We start from the raw sequence: 21882 nt of genomic DNA on the forward strand, positions 1-21882 counted from the left end.
CTACTGTTCCCACTTGGTTGTTCGCACTCTATAGATAGTACTCTAAGCAACTAGCAGACTATAAAAATATTTTGCCTGTATTGCTATTTCTTCCCACGGAATAATAACTAGTTACCGCAAGTGATAAATTGCTTGAGTTGCACTACGGTTTAAAAACTCTTTGCAAATGCAGCTAATATAGGTAAGATGTGGGTAAGATGTATTAACAATTATTAAGCAATTTTGACGCGGATTCGTAGATTTTTCCCGCAAACCAGTCTGTATCAAGTCGCGCTTTAAAAAAATATGTGCGTGTACTAGTGTACACACGTAAGAAGTGAAACTTCTTTATGACCTTATTTTTCAAAAAATAATTTACTATATGCAACTTTACAGAATTTATACGTCGAATCACGCGTGGTAGGATAAGAAAAAGATGGCGCGTAACGGAAAAATGTCACGCGTAAAAAAAAAATGTTACACTAAATTTTTTCCAACCCCGATAAAGAAGTTTCACTTCAATTAGTCGCTAGGAAAATCGTTAGGGCGCGGCGGCCTACTTCTTTTATTCAGATACAAACATCTGCAGTAGTACAGTGTCTCCACTCTTCGCCTTAATTTGAAAGAGTAAATAATAAATCGAAACCATTTCTACCCAATTTATAATAGGTAATTAAATTACAATTGATCCTAGCGCCAAATAATATCTATATATCTACTTTATTAATACATGTTGTTATTCCTTTTTGTACCTATTATGATTGTTGCAAAGGTAATAAATATATATTTATTCATAAATTAATTGCATCGTGCATAGCATTCTTTGTTTCTCATAAAAATATATATGTGTAGGCACAGGTAGGTATACCCTAATAAGTTTATTGATTTTGGTCAGCATGACGATGGTTGTTGTAAATGACAGTGACAAGTGACAATTGACACTAATAATTTTGATTTTGTTCTTGACTGTTGATTTTTAATTTGTGTGGTATGTTTTCCTTTCTTATCGCGAAAATGCAATAAACTGTTTAACTAAAGAAGAGTGATAAGAAAGTTCACTCATGTCGTAGCTTTGAGCGTAGTGTATTAATATTAGTATTCTTAGAAATCGAAAATAATACGCATCTACTTTTAGAAACGGTAAGAGCTAAAATTAGATAAAAAACATAATTTTGAATTTAAATATTGTGAATGGAAATGGCTTTGTATGAGATATTTAATATATTTCCTTTACATTTTAATGATACTTGAAAAATAGAACTATTATGTGCGTAGTTATTTATAGCACTAAGTAAGCATCATACTTCTGTGAAACTATTTATATTTTGTAGTGGCGTAATACCACAAATATTCAAGTCCGCTAATCATTCGGCGCATGTTAAATTTCCAATTTATTTGATAAACATTAAACATTCACAACATACACTGCTTTCATTCACAGAAAAGGTTTCTTGGTATTTCTCAATTTAACTGTTAGGTAGATGAAATATTAAACATTTGGATATTTCGTTATATAATATATTTAAATATCTAAATGTTAAATATTACATTCGGTACCTACCTAGTTATTTCACATGTAAAAAATTTGATATTGTTGGTGACAATTTAATTTTGTAGTACATATTGCAATGACTTGAATGAGTGAATATTGAATGAGTGTAGAGCTTACTTTAATTCCTACCACATAATCCTCAAAATCTATATATATAAAACTCAAAGGTGACTGATATAGTGATCTGTCAACGCACAGCCCAAACCACTGGACGTATCGGGCTGAAATTTGGCATGCAGGTAGATGTCATAACGTAGGCGTCCCCTAAGAAAGGATTTTGATCAATTCTACCCCCAAGGGGATAAAATAGGGGATGAAAATTATTACCATGAAAATTTTTCTTTTCCACGCAGGCGAAGCTGCGGGCAACAGCTAGTATTATAATATATTATGTAATTTGCATTGCCTTATCCTGAAAATTTTGAGAAAACAGAATGAAGTTATAGTTTAATTACCTACACAATAATCTTGTCATTTATTTATTTTTAAATCAATTTTATATTGCAGGTTCCTCATAGTGGCCACTGAAATTTGTGTATGAGGAAACCACTATACTTACTCATAAAATTGCTTCAATACCAAAGATATCCAAAGATCTCAAAGACTTCAAAAATGGCTGGAATTGATGTGTGCAAGCAGAAAGAATGTCTTCAACATCAGGATAGTCTCCTCATGTCTAAGAAGTATTATAGAAGAGCTGAACACAGGTATATTATTTTACTTTATATGAATACTATTTTAGTTACAGGTATACTTGACTACACAATTCAATTAGCCTAATGTATTTTAGTAAATTTGGATATTGAAGAAATATAGATATATACATTATTATGTATTGTTTATTATCCTTGGGGAATGAGAAATTGAAAGAAGATAATGTTTAGAATTGTAGAGTAATAAAAATAAGACATAAAACTGCTAGCTAAAACATTTGAAGTATCATTTGTTGAAACAGTACTTATCACATACCTCATAAAATTGATTTTATCTGTTACTATACTATAATCTTTATGCTGCCAAGTAAAAAAAATGTAATTAAATTTTACATTTTGATTGCTTTTATGTGTGTTTATGGAAGTCATACTTACTTTATTATCACAGGGAACAAAATAACACTATGGAATATAGAAATATATTTTTGTAATAAGTACTTTTGAAATATAAAAAAACAGGACACCCTCCATCAATTATACCTTCACTATCTATATCACAATTATTTTAGAAGCCATTTCTAGAATAATTTTGTATATATATATTAATATATTATATTAATATAATATATTTGATCCCTATGAAGCTATGCTATTGAAAGAAATGGAAAAGAAAATGTTACATCTCAATTCGCATACCTCTATTTGTCTTTTGTACAGTATACATTTTGCACTACAAAAATTCTAGTAAACAGTTTAAGAACTTCATGTACTTGTGTAAAAAAATATTTTCTAATAAAAATGACTACATTTCCCTGTTATAAATTGTATAACATACAAAATCGCAAGTAAACAAAGCCAGATAAATTTTAATAAGTTGTGATAATACTTTCACTTACATACAGCATGAAAAGTATTTACAAATATTATTAGCACATAGATACTGATGATACATTATGTGAATTTACATCATTTTGTTTTATCTTGACCCAACAAAAGTGTTATCACAATGTGGGGTCAATTAGTGACGATCTTATTTGCGTCTACATTTACTTTTAATGTCAGTATTTGTCCGACATCCTTGCACGCCAATTGTAGCACGTTGTTCTGTAACAAATAAATAAAAATAAAATGCCAGACGCATTTGAAGTTGCGTATCCACTTTCGCCATCAGTTAGTCCACAACAGATACGCGCACGCGCGAATTCGTCTTCGAAACCGAGACCGGTCGTGACTTTTCTGGCAGGAAACGAAACTTTAGAGATACCCGATAAGTCTATTGCTGGAGTTGACAAACCTCTATCCAAAAGCGAGCTAGAGTTAGACAGTTACGCAGAGACTATTAATATGGTGCATAATACGTGGCTTGATAAGAGACGCTTGGAGCACAGGTGCGTATCTAATGTAAACATTATTTGTGACGCAACTTCTACCTTCAGTAGCAGCTACATGTTCGCAAATAGTTTATTCATTGAATTATTATCTTATTGATATTATAAATTCATTTGCCGGTCTTGGAAAGATCTCATCGTCAGCGATATTATGCTGTATCTATTCAGAATTTCAGAAACTTGCGTATTTTATTAAATTTACCGATAACATCGATAGGAAGAATTAAGAAATTTGTGATTGTTTTTATTCACGAACCAAAAAAAATATACATTTTTTTAAGTAGGTACTGGTTATTAGTTATTAGTTATTACTTATTATGTAGGTACTACTAATACCGTCATGTCATTAAAACCGTTGAAGTTTGATATGTAATTACTCGTCCTCTTCATAATAGATCAATGTAAAATAATACTCACAAATAATAAGAGCCGAATTAATTTTGACTAACTGAACTTTTTAAATACCTACCGCGCGCTCTATTTTACGATACGTACCTATATGAAATCTCGGACTTTAGATGAAAATGTTAATTTAAATGTTTCGAAGAACACTAATTAAAGATGCGAGCATCTATAAGAATAATTGATATTATTATATAAATTTTCATCAATATTGTTTGTTAAAATAAAAAAAAAACTATTAAAATTTGACTACATTACGTACAATTTCTAAAATTTTATCGACTTCGTCTCTCGTCAATAGAATTACATATTTAGATATGTAACTGGAGTATGTCAGATTTTGTTTACCATTCTCCCGAATCCAAAGTAAATCTGAAAATGTATTTATATAAAGATGCACAGTATGACTTCTCACAGAATCATGTCTCGATTGGCTAGGGTGTCCAAACTCTTATCAGACTGTTTATTCCCATCAGTAGGGTTTAATATTATGGCATAATTATAGTCTATGACAATATAATCAATGAAATCAGTAAACATACCATTTATTCCTAGTTACATTTAACATTACAGACTCTTCTGTTTTTTGTTAGGTCAGCCTTGAGATTTTCGGTGATTGTTATTCGGTTTTAATAATTCTTGTATTCAAATTATTTTAAATGTTTATGGATGGATTTTTAAGTTGGAAAATAGAAATATTTATATTTTGATGTATTGAATCATAATTTCTATGACCCGTTTTTTTATCTGGAGCATCCTGCCATTTACATATAAGCACAGAAGTTTCATGTGCGCTTACATTAGGAATAAAATATTGTTTTTTATTGTTGTTCTCCACCTAATCGTACAAACTAACAAACTTCTTAAAAGTTTCATCACTAAGTTGACAATGATTACATGTTACTCTATGACAAATAGCGTTATCTTATGACGTAGAAGATTTTTATCAATATTTCCATTCACACACCCGGAATGTTTGATTAGACGTTAACGATTTATTATTACTTACATATTTTTCCTATTGTAAAATCTACAATAGGTCAATTGTTCTTCTGATAGATTGCATATTTTTCCGCTTTATTATCTGTATGACGTATTTCATGGATTTTTTAATTTTATATAAATGCATTTTAGAATATAATATTTTTTCTTTGAACGATAGCGTTCTATTTTTTTCTCGATTTAGGAATTGTTGCAGGTTATGCAATTGTTGTCCGTATTTAATTAATTATTATTATTGTAAATTACGCCATGTCCTGTAATCATTTTGGAGTCTGGTCTGGCGGCTTTCTAAGCATGTCATGACTCATTTCTTATACCATGGAATGTTTTTGTTTTATTGAAAAGCCTATTCGTATTCATTGACACAGTTTAGTGTCAACTTTCAAGCATTGAGTTAGATGTAAGGCTGTGAATCAGCTGTTTGGAGTTGGCGCGGTCGCGGGGGAAGTAGTGGATGGACTAACGTCGACGCCGACGTGAATGGCGTCAGTACACGCGAATGCTTTGCCGCTTGATAACGTCGCATTGTCTTTAATTGCTAGTTACGTGCTTTTTCGTACTCATTATCGGATGTTCAGTAGATGCTTTTTTGTTCAAAGTACAATTAAACACCACCTGATCAAATCAGTGCGACCGCGACGAATCGTAGACAAAGGTTTTGCGAATTACACTTTATACATATTTATTATTTATACGCCTGTTTATAATACAAATGTATGTGATGTGTGAAATTTGTTTCTAACATCGTTTTTTTTGTGTTTGAGTAGGTACTGAATATCTTTGATGGTAACAGATCTTTTTCATTATTGAAACGTGATTATAATATAATTCGTGCATTCACTTTATAATCACTATCACTTAGTTAAATATTAATAACTCCATGGTCAACAGAAATTATTGTGCAAGCTATGTACAAGCTGTACCAGTTTGTTACACCGACAATTATTTAAGATAGAAAGGCGAAAAGCCACCCACACAATTTCAACAATATAATATTTTAATGTATTCATAAATTCATTCCCTATTGAGCAAATTTTTTACGTACATTGGTATGGTAATTGGTACTTTGGAACCGTTGATCTGAAATTCAATAGCAATAACTTAATTACCGTGATGTAGCGTCTGGTAAAACTATATCGATTGTCGTCTCCTGGCAGCGCTCCCCCAGGCGTCCTGTATCCTCTCCCTAATGAAATTTCAATCGTTTCACAGCACAACATTATACTTACTCAAACGTATATGACTCCATTCTTTTGAATTAACCCTCACTCTGACCGTTTATTGACCCAGAATTTTGTCATCATAATAAGTTAATTCGGCTATAAACATGCCGTATTGTTTACGTAAACATTCAACTTTTGAGAAAATTTCAGAAGATGTACTATATAAATGCATTATAAACGAAAATCCCGTGCACGCAATCTTGGCATGATTCGGAGTACCCATTAAGGTCTTTTAACCTTGTTACTGTCAAGGATATCTACTCAAATGCTTCCTGTATTTGGTTAATAGTGAGCGCAACACCACCTCTACATTTGGTATTACAAACAAGTCAGTATTAGTGTTGCAAGGTAAAAAATTAAGTTGTGTTTACTAACATTGGAATACAAGTTGAAAGCGAAAGCGGGAGTGTGTTAAAAATATATTGGTTGAATTGTAATGCCATGAGGTATCAAGAGCTAATGGCGAATGGAACGTCTGAATATTCTGCGGCCAATGGTTCCTCTTACGGAAAGGGAGACCGGTATACGGCAGCTCCGAATGAGTAAGTTTTATTGAGATTTATTTAACCGTAGTGGTTTAAAGGTTAGGTAGATACGCACGCAACATGCTTGTATACAAATTTTGAGGATAGGCACATAAAAGAAAAATTAGGTAACATACAAAAAAAAAAGACACATAGACGAAGAATTTTGAGTTCTTACTCTATATAGCAATCACGAAGATTAAAGAAAGGGATTCTTCTCATTACAAAGTGGTCCAAGCGGATGCTTACATTCATCTCAAATGATGATTTCTTGGTATCATGATTGAAGTATGTACTTGACAGCAAATGCCACCATGTACAGATACTAACAATCTATATTTACCATACTTTCGATGACTGCGTCCGGTTATGCAGTATGCTGTTTATAAATATTTTGCAATGTCGTATAAAAATATAGGCTAGTAATTTTTATAAGAAACTGTAGCAAAATTTAGATGAGGCTTATAAATAGGAAGTAGCAGTGAATACTGTAGTAATTCACTGAAGTTTTGACGCTGCCGTAATGGTTATTTCGAGATCGCTGGAGAACACGCTCTGGAAGAATTATATTGCAGGGATGTCATTGGCATTCATACACAAGCGACTTGGCAGATTTCGGGGTATAATGGCACATATTTGCGTTTTGCTGTCGGTAGTGTCACAATCTGCCATTATTATAAATCGAACCACAGCACTTAACGGCGCCAATATTTAAATCAGTATTCACACCTGACTTGTACAACAACATGCTTGACATTGGAAATGTTTATTGACTTCTAAAATAAATTGAGATCGTAGACCTTTATATGAAACTTGATGATGATGTTCAATACCCGAAATAGATGAGATTTATTAAAATCGATTAAACAATAATCAATATGATTAATCTTTATGACAATTTACTTGTTGTGGCATTTTAATATATGTTATACCTAACATAAATGTTACATGGTTTTTTTTGGGAATTGTTGTTCTCGCTATAGTTTAGAAATCAATACGAAGATTTTGTCGCATTTACTTATTTCCTGATTGTTACAACTTGCCGTTTGTAATTGAATTCTTGTTTTTTATGTCAGTCTTGAGTTTTCACGCATTGCTCAATGAATATCTTTGATGGTTACGTGTCTTCGCTCGTTAACTCCCCGAACTTTATAGCTCCAGTGTAGTCAATTTTGCGATAAGAGTGTTCCGACTCTGACATGGCTGTAATCGCGTGATATTTTTAATTGGCTGGCTGATTGTTAGTTGTTACGGACTTTAATTTCGTCTAAATCTAGCACAAAACAAAAGTTCTTTAATAGACTGCTCTATACTAATCGATAAGTAGAGCTTATTGATTTTGGATACACTAGCACGTATGTTATGATTTTGTTTCAATGCAAATTTTATTGAGACTAAATTATGTATTTAAACTGAGTTGGGTCATTATGTATGTACCGCTTTTGCCGGCATCGTACATATTTGAGTATATTGAATGATTGATTCAAAAATGTCTATAGAATTTGTAGAACAAAGACCCTCTTTGTGTTGTCTTGTATATTGTATGTTATATTGCAATATTTATTTTGCACACTTGTGTGAATGATACCATATCGGACGTTCGTTTAAAAATAGCGAATAATAAAAATCGAAGCTGCCTTATAATTGCTGTAAAATGGTTTGCCAAAGTATTTGATTCATTTTAAGTTTATGTTTTTTGCCTCGAATATTTGGATATTGTACAAGGTCATGACGTATTAATTATCGTCCACCTTTTTGTTAGGCACTAATTATAATATGTAGGAGCTATTTTTTTCCTAGAGAAAGCCAACCAAAAAGTGGTTAATTTCACAAATAGGCTAGACAACCATTGGGCTGAAGCTGATTTAACATTAGTAATTATGAGAAAACGTAATTGTTGTTTATGTCAATTTTAAAATAATAATTTACTCTACCGATATTATCCTCAATTCACAGAAATTTAATTATGTAGTCTTAATAGTTAATACGTAGGTATACTTACTAAGAGAAATGTAACCAGTTTTGACAATTATGACTTTCCCAACAAAATTAACCCTAAACACGAACGAACCAAAGTAGGCAGAAATATTATTTAGTACATTGAGTGTGAAACACACGACACTTTGTCATTGTGTCCTACTTTTCCGTCCTATATGAATATGGTAATCATCAGTCTCACCTCGCTTAGAATACTAACGTCGTATCAAATTGTTACAGGATCTTTGTGAACAGATCGCTGCATTTAGAAAATGTTAAATTTTACGGCTTCGATATGGATTACACTCTGGCAGGTGAGTAAGCGTACTGCGTTTCTTTTTATCAACAAATAAGTTAGCGTTGAGTCATTAGCACCGTGAAATGGTGTGCAATGTGCATTGTTTGTTCAAATTTAATTCAAGGTTCAAATTTGTTGCAGAGTATAAATCGCCACAGTATGAAACGTTAGGATTCAACTTGACCAAAGAAAGATTAGTGAACAAAGGGTATCCAAGAGAGATTCTAGAATTTGAATACGATCCGTCATTTCCAGTAAGGTAAGTTTATAAACTAAGGATGAATGGAAGAGGAATTGATAAATATTTTAACGCCGATATTCCGGCCTAATGTTATTATGTAGGAGAAGTTGAAACAGTATAAATACTTATCGATGACTGATGGGCTAGAAATAGGTTATGATGTCATCTATGTTCGTACTACAAGTATTTATGTGTCGGGTGCAGTTTTTAATACATAATTTTTACATTTGTCTATGCTAAACCAGGGCTATCAAAGTGAGGTTTTAAACGGTTTATGAAAGGAAATACGTGCATAATGGCTTTAATTTAGATACATTATTATAAAAATAAAAGATAACATTGTCGCGTTTTTAGAAATGATTGTCACCCTGGCGTTCGTTAAATTATATTTGTATTGTCATTTGTCATTACAATTCGTGTGAAACATTATTATCACAGTTTATGTCAATTTTACATTTTATTTAATACATAGTTTGATAATTAATTTACCAATTCTGTTTAACAAGCATATGCGTTTAACGTTTTGAAGTAACGACGCGACGGTAAAAGATAATGCATTCTCATCTGTCCGATAAAATATCATTTGAAATACATACTTTATCAGATATTATTATGAAATATAAAAAAATTATGTACTTACATACTTAATTAAACTATAAACAGACAATGTGCGTAGATAGCAATGTATAAGCTTCAGCGCGTTCCAGTTAAATAACTCAAGTCATAGTGTATATAATACTACACCTTATTGTGTTCTTGAAATATTATGAAAATAAATAAAAAAAAATCTTTTTCAGAGGTCTGTGGTTCGATACACTATACGGTAACTTGTTGAAAGTAGACGCATACGGGAACATTCTTGTGTGCGTGCATGGTTTTGAATTTCTTAAACAGTAAGTTATTTTCTTATGTTTTTTTTTATTAATCTTTCTTTGTATTGTTGTTTTTAATGAATATTTTAGTGGGACTACAAAATTGTTACTGTAGTTTCAAATTTTACTATTAACATTGTCAAAACATTAAATTAATTTATATCTAACTAATATTAGATATATAAATTCTTCTTTGTAATAATATTTTTTGTTCCAGTTCTCAAGTATACGAATTATATCCTAACAAATTCTTAACATTGGATGAATCAAGAGTATACGTACTGAACACATTGTTCAATCTGCCCGAGACTTATTTGATAGCGTGTTTGATAGATTTCTTCACAAACTCTCCGCAATACACAAGGTGAGCAAGACAAATAATTTATTAATATCATATTAATTGCGAAAATATCTTTTTGTTTCATCATTTTACTTTGCTAATATGTAGTATTATACTAAACTTCCTTGAAACTACTTCCTTGAAACTTTAGTGAGTAAAGATTTTTCTTCTTCCCTTATTAAACTTTATGTTCGTATAATTTTATTTTTATAAAAGTTTTTTTATTTATTTGGAACTTTGTGATATTATTTATTTCAATGCCTTTAGAGAAAAAACTGGCGTAAGATGCGGCGACTTGGCCATGTCGTTCAAGTCTATATTCCAAGACGTCAGGAACGCAGTGGACTATGTACACATTCATGGAGACCTCAAGAAGAAAACTATTGAAAACTTAGACTTATACTTGAAGAAAGATGAAAGGCTACCGACTTTCTTGTCCAGGATAAGAGAAAGTGGAGCCAAGTTGTTCATACTCACGAACAGTGATTACAATTTCACAGACAAGATCATGAACTATCTGTTTGATTTCCCGCATGGCGCTAAGGTAAGTCGCTTTGACACTCAAAAGTGTTAATGTGTGTACATACTATTACTATGTAACTAATTTTAAAATCAACGTGTCGAAATTATATTTTTTATAATTACGAAAATTATTAGTTCAGGATACATCGCCCATTTTTGTAAGTGACTACTATCAAGCTGATTTTCCGTTTGTAGCTTTATTTTGATGAGACACCGAATAATTTCGTGTACGAAACTCTCGACTGTGGTAGCTAACAGAGATAACAAGGATAAAATTTTTTGATTTGATGGTTCTCAAATATTTATTACGCAATTTGTAGGACAATATGTCTGTTGAATTATATAAACATTAACTAAGTGAAAACAAAAAAATCAGCTTGTTAGTAATCATTTATGATGACCTCGTTATCGATACACTTTGGAAAGGGGGACTCTTTGAACCAGCCATAGATTTTGTAGGATAAATATTTTTTCGAATAATTTAGGTAATTATCTTGAGATTGAACAAAAAAAAAATTCAATTAGTAATAAATATTTGAGAACCATCAAATCAAAAATTTTTATCCTTGTTATCTCTGTTAGCTACTACAATCGAGACTTTCGTACACGAAATTATTCGGTGTCTCATCAAAATAAAGCTACAAACGGAAAATTAGCTTGATAGTAGTCACTTGCAAAAATGGGCGATGTATCCTGAACTATATTAGTTTGTTATCTGTGCTTTGAGTTTTGACACATAGGTGGCCGCGATGTTATGCGTTCGTAATGATAAGTTTCTTATGTAATGTTTATGTCATGGTCTACACGGATTTCCATAAAAATTAGCATTACCGTAGAAAATTCACACGTACATTATATTCAAAATTTCAATATCAGTCGTAATTTACGTCGGATTTACGTATTACTTAGATTTAAATATTTTAAAATCGAAAGTAACTCGAAAGTTGAGTAACCTTTAAACATACAGCAATATCTAATCTCTCTACTCATATATTAAGTTTAAATAAAATAGGACAAAGTACGTTGATTTTAATGCGTAATATAGAGTTAAATGATTTGTTTTTGTGTTATGTAACATAATTACGATGCAATAGAATACGCAGAGAGGAGCGATCTGCGGTTTTGCAAACATCGTGGTCAAGGAAAAATGTCAATAATAGTTTTATACCGGAGACACGATCGTCAAAGAATAATACTTACTTGATTTATAATGTTTGGAGTGTGATCTTGTGGACTTGTGGCCTTGGCATTCCGATGTTTTTGTTTTTTGCATGACCACGTTGCTAGTTTTTTGGGGAACGTATATTTAGTTTAACATCAATTCAGGTGCATTAAATGATTAAATTGTTTTAATTTTACTTGTCTTTGATTCTTTGGGATTTTATTTGGACATTACGAAAATAGTTAACAGATTAAATAAATTTTTGCTAACAAACAACTTAATCATAACTTAATTTCTATTTAAGTATGATCAGAGGTTTCTCTCTGATCATACATAAATAGAAATTATATTAAAAAATAAATATATATTAATATAATTTAATCTACGTATTGCAATTAAATTTTATAATAAAAACAATCTAACTATTTACTATAGCATAATAAAACTCTTTGTAATCGTTATTTTTGCACTCCATTTATCTATTTAAGTAACTGTAAACAGATTGTTAATGTCAAAGTTGTATTTTGTTATTTAAAATAACATTATTTGATCAAAATAATAAGCGTTATTCTTTATTATTTTCGGAATATTCGCTTGATGATCGAATCGTAGGCGGCGTTATGTTATTTGAACGTAAAAATATATTGATCGGCACATAAAACCCTACCAATTTATTAATATGTGAAGTATTTTATGGTTTATTCAATATCGATAATAATGTTTGTAACGAAACACCAACGCAGAACATACTTTATATATCCATGTATTTTGAAATATCAATCTTCATCATTGTCAGAAACTGAAGACGTTTCTGCGTTATTAAATCTACGATATAGTAGAGTTATAAAGAACCATTCTAAATATAAACGCGTGGGTGCGTAACATACCTACTTAGCCTTTATTCATGTTTTATTTTTGTACATAGTACGTACCACATATTACCAGAAAGTTATTATGGAATTAATTTAGCGGAAATTTGGTAGGTATACAGTTTCTTCTTTTGAGCCAAGGCAAATCAGTTAGACAAAATGCAATATCTTATAATGAAGTGTAGGTATATAGAGCTACACTTAAAACCGAAAGGTCATAAAAAATTCTACTTGTGAAGTTAGGTCATGGCTCATGGCTAACCTAGCGGTCTACGCTATTACTACGATATAGCATTTTTTTTCCTATTCTTTCATTTTTTTCATTAGATAATTATTAAAATAATCCCATAGCCCGGCGAGCCACACAGGAACTGGAAGACATACTTCGACTGGATCGTAGTAGATGCGAAGAAGCCGCTGTTCTTCGGCGAAGGTACAACTCTAAGACAAGTGGATACACGCACGGGCGCTTTAAAGATGGGTCACCATGTTGGACCATTGCATGAGGGACTCGTTTATTCTGGAGGTAAAGTTATTTGACCGTTTTCAACACGACTATATTCGCCTCATGTATGTTTGTAATCGACTTATTAAGGCTCGATTTTTACCCACTTTAAACGGTTTAATTCAAACTTTGTACACTTATCCAGAATCGGTGATAATACGGTTAATCTTATAGGGAATGAAATTTAGGATACATTCAGATTCAGTTTTATTATGTTATTATTTAGGGTTAATTGTAGGTATAAAAAATTATAGTAATATTTGCTTAATTTGATTATTAATCATTTTAGAGATTAATCTTGATGGCGGAGTATGATAGCATTTTTAGAATACGCGATATAATCTTTGAGCTTTGTAATAAGTTGCTCATTCAGAGTGATTTTAATATGTATATTGTACTTTATTTTTTTTTTATTTTTTTTTTATTAGTTAATACGTAGTTTCCAAATCTCCTTACTATATTGATAAGGAAGAATATAAAATCAAACTACTTAAGTATGTACTAAGATTCCACCATAAACTATATATTATTCTAAAGCACGCAAATATCGTCGTTTCCAAGTGTTCACAGTTGTTTATGTGTAAAATTGTATGTCATTAACACACAACCAGGGCAAGTTATTGGCCTTAAGCCAAATACAAGCGATTTTTGAACCTTTGTTCACATATTTATGTGTTTTATTTTCACACAAGCTTCCTTATATAGCGTTAGAGTCGCCGTATAAAGATCTAAATTGAATTAAAATAAACGTGCTCAATTACCGATTGACAAGATTGTAGATACGTGTTTGTCTTTTAAGGTTGAGGCTCAGTAGGCGTAGCTTTTAATAAGGTCAATAACGTATTGTATAATTGATTTGATATCTATCTGTGTAACATATACTGATTTATATAATTCTATAACTAGAATTACCTATAGATAGTTATTAGTTATTAAAGATTCACTATCACATTATAATCATAGTAGATTGGGTGACGTACAAAAATTGATAATCGTTATCTATTTGATTGTAATTGTTAAGATTATACACACCGCTGTCTCTATGGAGTAATTATGCTGTAATTATGCAATCATTTATATTAAATTTCCTATATACATTATGAAATAAAATATTCATTTAGCTTTATACAATTCATTTACGAAATAGTAAGTATCGATATTATCAAACTTAAAAGTGCTATTTATATTTCACTAAAACATTTAATTTATTTATAACGTCAAGCTGATGTTGTTTTTATTAGAGGCGCTTTATCAGAAAACTTATCTATAAGTAAATTAATGTTTAAGTACAAACATATGTCTTGTCGATGATTAAACCATGTTTGACGAATGTATGATTAGCTCATGTTTTTTATAGGTACGTGCAAATTCCAATCTAATTATAATCAAGATAGAGTACTACTAGACTGATTTTTGGACTTGTTAAAAAATATTGCGTTGTTTAATTTTATTATAGTGCCCCTTATTCGTTTCTGAATGAATAAGGTACCTGATCATCCTTTGTTGTTAAAAGAGATGTAGAACGTAATTTGTTAAATCAATTCAAACTCGCGCTTAGGACAAATGAGCAGTCATATTTTAACAGCTGTATTTTAATAATCTACATTGTGTATATGTAGTTTTATACAGAAAAGTATCATATCAAAATTTGTATGTACAATGTTCGTACTAGGCTAGGTTAGCTAATGCACCAATTGTAAAAACAATATTTTGTTCCTAATTAGGTTCATGTGACGTATTCACCGAGCTTATAAGCGCAAAGGGCAAAGACGTGCTATACATCGGTGACCACATATTCGGCGATATCCTCAAGTCAAAGAAGATCGGTGGTTGGCGTACATTCCTTATTGTGCCAGAACTGGTACAGGAGCTTCATGTGTGGACAGATAAGTGCCAGCTGTTCGCGCAGTTGCAGAACTTGGATATACAGCTCGGAGATATGTACAAGTGAGTGTGTTTTCTTTTGTTCTATATTAAATATGTTGGGCCATTTTTGGTCGGCAGGGTAAACAATACCATAAGTTAAGTATGTAACTTGGTCTATCTGCCAAGTTAATCAAAATCGGCTACAATCTATAGATTCGTGCTAAACATTTTGTTTTATGTAGTAAAACTTATTTATAAACATAGGTCAAACATCAAGTAACCTTAGTATATAAACAAATATATAAGACAAAACTGCGGTCTCATTGCTAGAAGCAATATCAGGCCACCTAATTAGACAGGACATGTTTTAATAAGTCTATTACAAACCAAGGTAACAACATAATTAGAGTAATTTCTAAACAAAATAAGAGATCAAGTAATAGGCCTTATTGCTAAGAGACAACAGGTATAAGTAGATAATTTATTTGTGTTTCACTTTATATTATATCCTATAGGAAAAATTTACTTGATTTGTTTGAGAGGATTAAAAGAATAGTTGTTAATGCTGATAAAATTTAAGTTAAAACAAACGATTGAGCACATTTAGATTTAGATTTAACTTTAAAGAAAGTTGTATAGAGGATGTATGTTCTATGTAGTAATCGATAACACCCGCATTCATAGACTACAGTTATATGTAGTACATGTTTGATCTAATTTGCGGAACTTTCTTTTTTTCTCTTGTGCATTTTATTTAGTGAAATATATGTTATTACAATAAGTTCCTTTACAGTGGTTACGTTTTTAAATGCTAATATAGAGTATGAAACAAATAATATTCACTCGCGTAGCTACTTTTTTCAAAGAAACATTTCCCTACTTGAATTATGACACGTTTTTTTAATATTATAAGATATATCATTTATTTTGCAATTAATTCATATCATACTATTTTCAGAGATTTAGACTCTAGTACAAAAGAGAAACCGGACATATCGAAATTGCGTGCTGCAATCCGTGACGTCACTCACAAGATGGACCTCGCGTACGGCATGCTCGGATCGCTGTTTAGATCTGGATCTAGACAGACTTTCTTCTCTTCACAGGTATGGAGTTTGGTTTTATTTTTGATATTAAATAAGAAGCTTCAATTAGGTAGTGGTTTTGTAGAGATCGGGTAACAGTATAAGTGATGTGCCAGTGCGATTGTTTCGCATTAGTATCGCACTACCATATTACTGTTTTTCAGAGCCAGTTTTCATAAAAGAGTAGTAAATTCTATGCTTGTATTTAGAAAGCTGTTACTTTTACTACGACTTACTGTTATTTTTTATTTTCATCGTTAACTCATTTCTAAAAATAATCACTCTTAACTCTTCAGATATAAGAAAGAAATCAGAATTGATGTGATTTATGAAATACTAGCTTACCGCCCGCGGCTTCGCCCGCTTTGTCTAAACTCTAAAACCTTCCTCTTGAATCACTCTATCTATTAAAAAAACCGCATCAAAATCGGTTGCGTAGTTTTAAAGATTTAAGCATACAAAGGGACATAGGGACAGAGAAAGCGACTTTGTTTTATACTACGTAGTGTGTCTGTAGTACAAATTCGGTCCATTCAGGTAACATTGATTTGACTCCTACGAGTCCTACGTCACATTCTAGTGACGTAGTTGAGTATAGATGTGGTCTAGATGACTATATTTAAATTGCATTGACGTTATTAAATATGTTAACAGGACATAGGAATGTGCACATGAATCAACCATTGCTTATATATTAAGCGGTTGTCTCTATTATTGGTTCGTGTAATTGCGTATTGATTATCCGCTTCATTGATCATTGTAATAAACCTTCTGTCTGTCCTTTGTGATACAAGATTTATGTGTTTCGTATGTTAAACCAAGTGCATTTTAATTCGATTGATACAATTTGTATCAATCAGATAAGCTCAGTCCTCGTTTTATACGGGCTTGTGCATTTCTATAAGTACAAAAAATAAAAGGATAATTTTGCTACTATGATAATATTGGCAAAATGACAATATATTAAAAATGAAAAAAATATTATTTCTTTTTCTATTTTTTTTCACTACAAACAATCATATGATGAACACTGCGGTCTTTAAATAATTAGCAATATAATATTTACGTTGAGATACTTACATACAGTACGTGGTTAATATCAGTCGTCTCAGCGTTATCCATTAATTAATATCCAATGTTATCAACATATACCTACATTATACATATTAAGTAGCTTCTATCTATAGTCGAGCCAATTTAATAGGCAACATTTGACGTCTATCAATTTTATCTTCGAAGAGAGGTAACCTGCTTAATAACATCGATTAAAGTGTATTAATCGATACGGATTTGAAACATTTGTCAATCGAATTTATTAATTTATGATGATTTTTATTCACAAGTCACAATGCATTCGATTCTAGATGTCAGATTTCGATTTTTAGAGTAACGTCTCTAGTATTTAAAAAGAAAAAAGGTTTATTGACACAAAATTGTAGCGACGTCAGTTCTTCAATTCAGAAATTGTTTATTATGTTTAGGATGGTTTATCAGTAAAATGAAATCTTAAAATAACTTGTATCGGTCATTATTATTATAAATATGTAATCGTAATTGAAAAAAGTTAAGCAAATGTGCAGTTCTAACAAAACGAAATATCATGTTATTATATGTCGCCGTTACTAGGTTACGTTGTTGAATTTTGTTGAACTGTCAAATGTTGCCTATTAAAATGGCTCTACTATAATATTGATGTTTAAGTTACGATAAAAATATCATTATTATGAGAAAAAGTAATTAGATAATATAATCACTCTCGCGTGTATAAATAATACCAAGATCAAGGAAATATCAAAGTCCTCCTCGACCAAACAACATATCCAACCTTAAAAACATCTACAAATTACTTTAGAAATATGTATAAGAGAAAGTTTTATCAGTTACACCACGTATAACACAAGTACAACTGAACGGATAAAAATTTCAATCTCAAACAAAAAATTATATTCCTCTAAGGGGAAGGCGGAGGCAGTAGCCAGTATCGTACTTACAACAAAAATACGACGTGTGGCACTCGGGGACTGCCGCGGTAAAGCTATTGCATGCTATCAGCTATGCCTTCAAGCCACACCTCCGTGCCCGTCGGAGTGGGGAGCGTGAGGTTTTTTCGTTACGGAATTTCTGGATTCGTTCCCCGCGCTCAAGGCCCGCGATAGAAGCTATGCAAAAGCTGGAAAAAAACTATCAACTTTATTGTAAACCTCTATATTCTATATAGGTGGTAAGGTACGCGGACCTGTACGCGGCGTCGTTCCTGAACCTGATGTACTACCCGTTCTGCTACATGTTCCGCGCGCCCGCCATGCTCATGCCGCACGAGTCCACCGTCGCGCACGAGCAGCGCTTCACCGTCGACACGCCCACCATCGACAGGTGCGCACAAATATACATACAGATACACTGATACATGCACACATAAAGCAGTACGGACTATCGCAAATAGAAATACACACGCTACACAGCATTATCACATTTTTTTTTTTTTATTATTGACGATAGGGAAGAGCTTGACCACAATCTCGCCTGATGTTAAGCTGAGATGTGGTCTAAGATGGTACGCGCTTCCCTAGAAGGTACCTGTTCACTCTACGCTTGAAGACCCCCATATTGTACTCGTCGGGGAACACATATGTATATAGATATACAAATTAATGCAATAGACATAGAAGTACATAGGTACTCATCTATGCCACGCTCACTGATATGCAGAATACGCACTATTGCACGCACACAGACGCACTCGCGCATCTGTTCGAACACATTAGTAAAATGGCGTATTCATTATTATTTACATTAAATTTATATTAAAAAAAGTAGACAAACTGACTAATCTGAACAATATGATAAATAGATCCCGACAAACAAGTGCGCCGAGAGCGTTCAGTACAACGTACATCGCAGAAGTGTCTTCTGAAGACGTATCCACTTCCCAGGATGTCAACGATACTAAGGTATGTAATAAGTAAACATATTTAAATTTCGTTTCTATAATATTCTTTGTCATTTTGTATTATATTAAAAAAATGTCCCAAGTATATAAAATTTAAAGACATTTTAACTGATTTTAAACGCGATTTATTAATTATGTTATTAACTCGACGCTTCGAACACTTTACAGCGAGCGTAATATTATATTTAGAGTTAGACACATACCATGTAGAACTACATAGCGGGGAGCGTGAGGTTTTTTCGTTACGGAATTTCTGGATTCGGTCCCCGCGCTCAATGCCCGCGATAGAAGCTATGCAATATGCTTAAAAAAAAATTACCAAATTATTCTGGAGAGACCTATTAATTTTTTCCAGTCCAGTTTCTAGTTTTAACAAAATATTTAACCTCTATCAGTTTATATTCTAATATTTATACGTAATACCATTGAGATAATATTACTTCGTATGGAGGAGACACCACGAACAAAATCTGTGCGCCATTTTTTGCTCTAACTAAGTTTTAAAAATTATTATCTAGTTAGGTACTTACCGATGAAAGTTATTCCTTTGCACTTTTCCGTATTAATTGTATTATTTTTGCAATATCGTAACACACACGAAGGCATATTTGATGCGTTTCACTTTTAAAACAAATAAAAAATGAGCGTGCAGTTACGCCATATGGCGTATGTTGAGCGGAACATAAGTGATGTAGGCGGTGTCGTCTCCATATGTATATCTCAATGCGTAATATGTATATATTTCAGAACTCAGCGTCAGTCCCGCACGTGCGTCCGGAGACGCCGCGGCGACTCACACACACGCACGACGAGGACTGCTCCGACGACGAGGATGTGGCCAAGGGAAACAAGTAGACACACTAATTACGTGATGGTATGTGTTCCTTTGTAATAAAAATGAAAGAATTGACATTGAATTTTTTCAAAAATAAACTGTATGTACATACTGCTGCTACAAGCTAAAAATTATTATAGTGTTAAGGAATATTTAAATGATCGTGAGTCGTGACATTATTATAAGAAACTTAATTTAATTTAACTGTAATTTTTGTAATTGTTTATTAAAAGGATGATTTAAAAAGTCCACAAAGGTTCTATATTTTAGTAAGTATTTTTTGCCTTAAAACTTTAATAATAAAGACTGATTTACGCTACACCGTGTCGCGAAAGGGCCACGGTGCTCGTTTTTTTACCTGTGTATGTGTAGGCGTATGTTTTATAGCACACAGTTTGTCACGAAATCCTCTCTTTAATAAAAAAGCATTTAAATTTATATTGCAAGAAATATTTAAAACTAATTGTTCCATCCTACATAGCTTCTCTTTCTCGTAGAGGTTTTGTTGCCTCGTATGTGTTAAAATAAATAATATTTTATTTTTTACTTACAGGCTACAAACTGCATGGAGATTTAAATGGAGTAAGGGACTACGCTGGAAGAATTCTCTTAAATGATGACATTTATTTTGAACCTTCGTTAATACTGTCTCTTGTAATTGTATTTTATATTCAAAATGTTTTGTTTACCCAAAAATTGATACTAAGATTTTCAGCACATTAATTATACATCTTAAATAATTATTCTTTGGACATATTGATTTTATTTAACGCGGTAGTTTAGATATTTCAGAGAATGTGGTTTATGACCATATTCTCTGTATATTTCTTAGTTAATAAATTAAATTTATTGGAGGTTCACCGTATTGAATAGTCAATTGGTATTGTACCAATGTTTATTGATTCATATATAATTGAATATATTATTATATTACATAATGTTATTGTTAATATTGAATGGTACAATAATTCAGTGAGTTCGTTTATACATAGTTATAATCTTGTATTAGTTATTAACTCGTGGCATTTTATACAATATGCTTTTATCTATGTTATATCATGCTTAGTGATTTATTTTTTGTTATTCTTTGATGTGCATTCTTGTCGAGTGCGAGAAATGATTGAATTGTAATTTTCGTTGCCAATTTTAATATATTTTATATTGTGTTGCAGATTATATAAGTTATGTAAATAAATAAATATATTTTATTGTTTTATGTGAGTTTATAAATTAGTATTTTTATTCGTTAGTGTAAGTTGGAACATGTCAATTTCGATATACTTAATAATAATCTTACAATAATATATTTTGACAATGTTAAAAGCATTAAAATATTTTGCATCTTTGAAACGCACATATTAATTATATCCATAATTAGAATTGTGTTATATGATAATATGTTTTATAATTGCGGTAGATAGATATTTTGTACACGTAATGTGTAAAATTGACTGAGCTGCACATGTATTTGTATGTTTTGTGTATGTAGAGGTGTATACAAGTATTCTCAGTTACGCCTGTATTGGTTACAACAGATATGTGATTAAAACTAGTGATTTTGAAAATGTAAATTTTCGTTATACGTTAACGTAGGGAAAGATACAATATTGAATAAATATAATGAACAATATTATTGC

The 21882-nt window shown here is 31.7% G+C and overlaps 1 protein-coding gene and 1 long non-coding RNA gene across 8 annotated transcripts; one reads left to right on the forward strand and one right to left on the reverse strand.

Annotated features, from left to right (window-relative positions):
• The first annotated feature begins 938 nt into the window (after window positions 1-938).
• LOC123696615 (cytosolic purine 5'-nucleotidase) lies at window positions 939-21878 on the forward strand. Of its 7 annotated transcripts, none has more exons than XM_045642927.1 (14): window positions 939-1119; window positions 2039-2238; window positions 8941-9014; window positions 9140-9257; window positions 10037-10132; window positions 10329-10475; window positions 10719-10995; window positions 13356-13530; window positions 15234-15456; window positions 16334-16481; window positions 18679-18833; window positions 19312-19411; window positions 20158-20284; window positions 20799-21878. In XM_045642927.1, exons 2-13 carry the CDS (start codon window positions 2069-2071, stop codon window positions 20263-20265), a joined length of 1791 nt encoding a protein of 596 aa, XP_045498883.1. In that variant the 5' UTR covers window positions 939-1119; window positions 2039-2068; the 3' UTR covers window positions 20266-20284; window positions 20799-21878. The 7 variants fall into 7 exon arrangements, with proteins under 7 accessions (XP_045498883.1, XP_045498882.1, XP_045498884.1 ...); XM_045642928.1 differs by lacking the exons at window positions 939-1119; window positions 2039-2238 and adding exons at window positions 5460-5631; window positions 6489-6741; XM_045642932.1 differs by lacking the exons at window positions 939-1119; window positions 2039-2238 and adding exons at window positions 5460-5631; window positions 6533-6741.
• On the reverse strand, window positions 2868-4454 carry LOC123696617. The gene is made up of 2 exons (XR_006752104.1): window positions 4237-4454; window positions 2868-3288 (listed from the first exon to the last, which is right to left on the reverse strand). It is a non-coding gene; the product is annotated as an uncharacterized LOC123696617 (long non-coding RNA).
• Window positions 21879-21882: the final 4 nt, after the last annotated feature.

This window comes from Colias croceus, chromosome 13 (assembly GCF_905220415.1).
Source record: "Colias croceus chromosome 13, ilColCroc2.1".
NCBI lineage: Eukaryota > Metazoa > Arthropoda > Insecta > Lepidoptera > Pieridae > Colias > Colias croceus.

Bases quoted from the DNA above. Each gene is read 5' to 3' on its own strand.
- LOC123696615 (XM_045642926.1), top strand. From the start codon at position 3,313: ATGCCAGACGCATTTGAAGTTGCGTATCCACTTTCGCCATCAGTTAGT. The intron at 13,531-15,233 runs GTAAAGTTATTT...GTTCCTAATTAG, and splicing joins GGGACTCGTTTATTCTGGAG to GTTCATGTGACGTATTCACC. The intron at 15,457-16,333 runs GTGAGTGTGTTT...TACTATTTTCAG, and splicing joins CAGCTCGGAGATATGTACAA to AGATTTAGACTCTAGTACAA.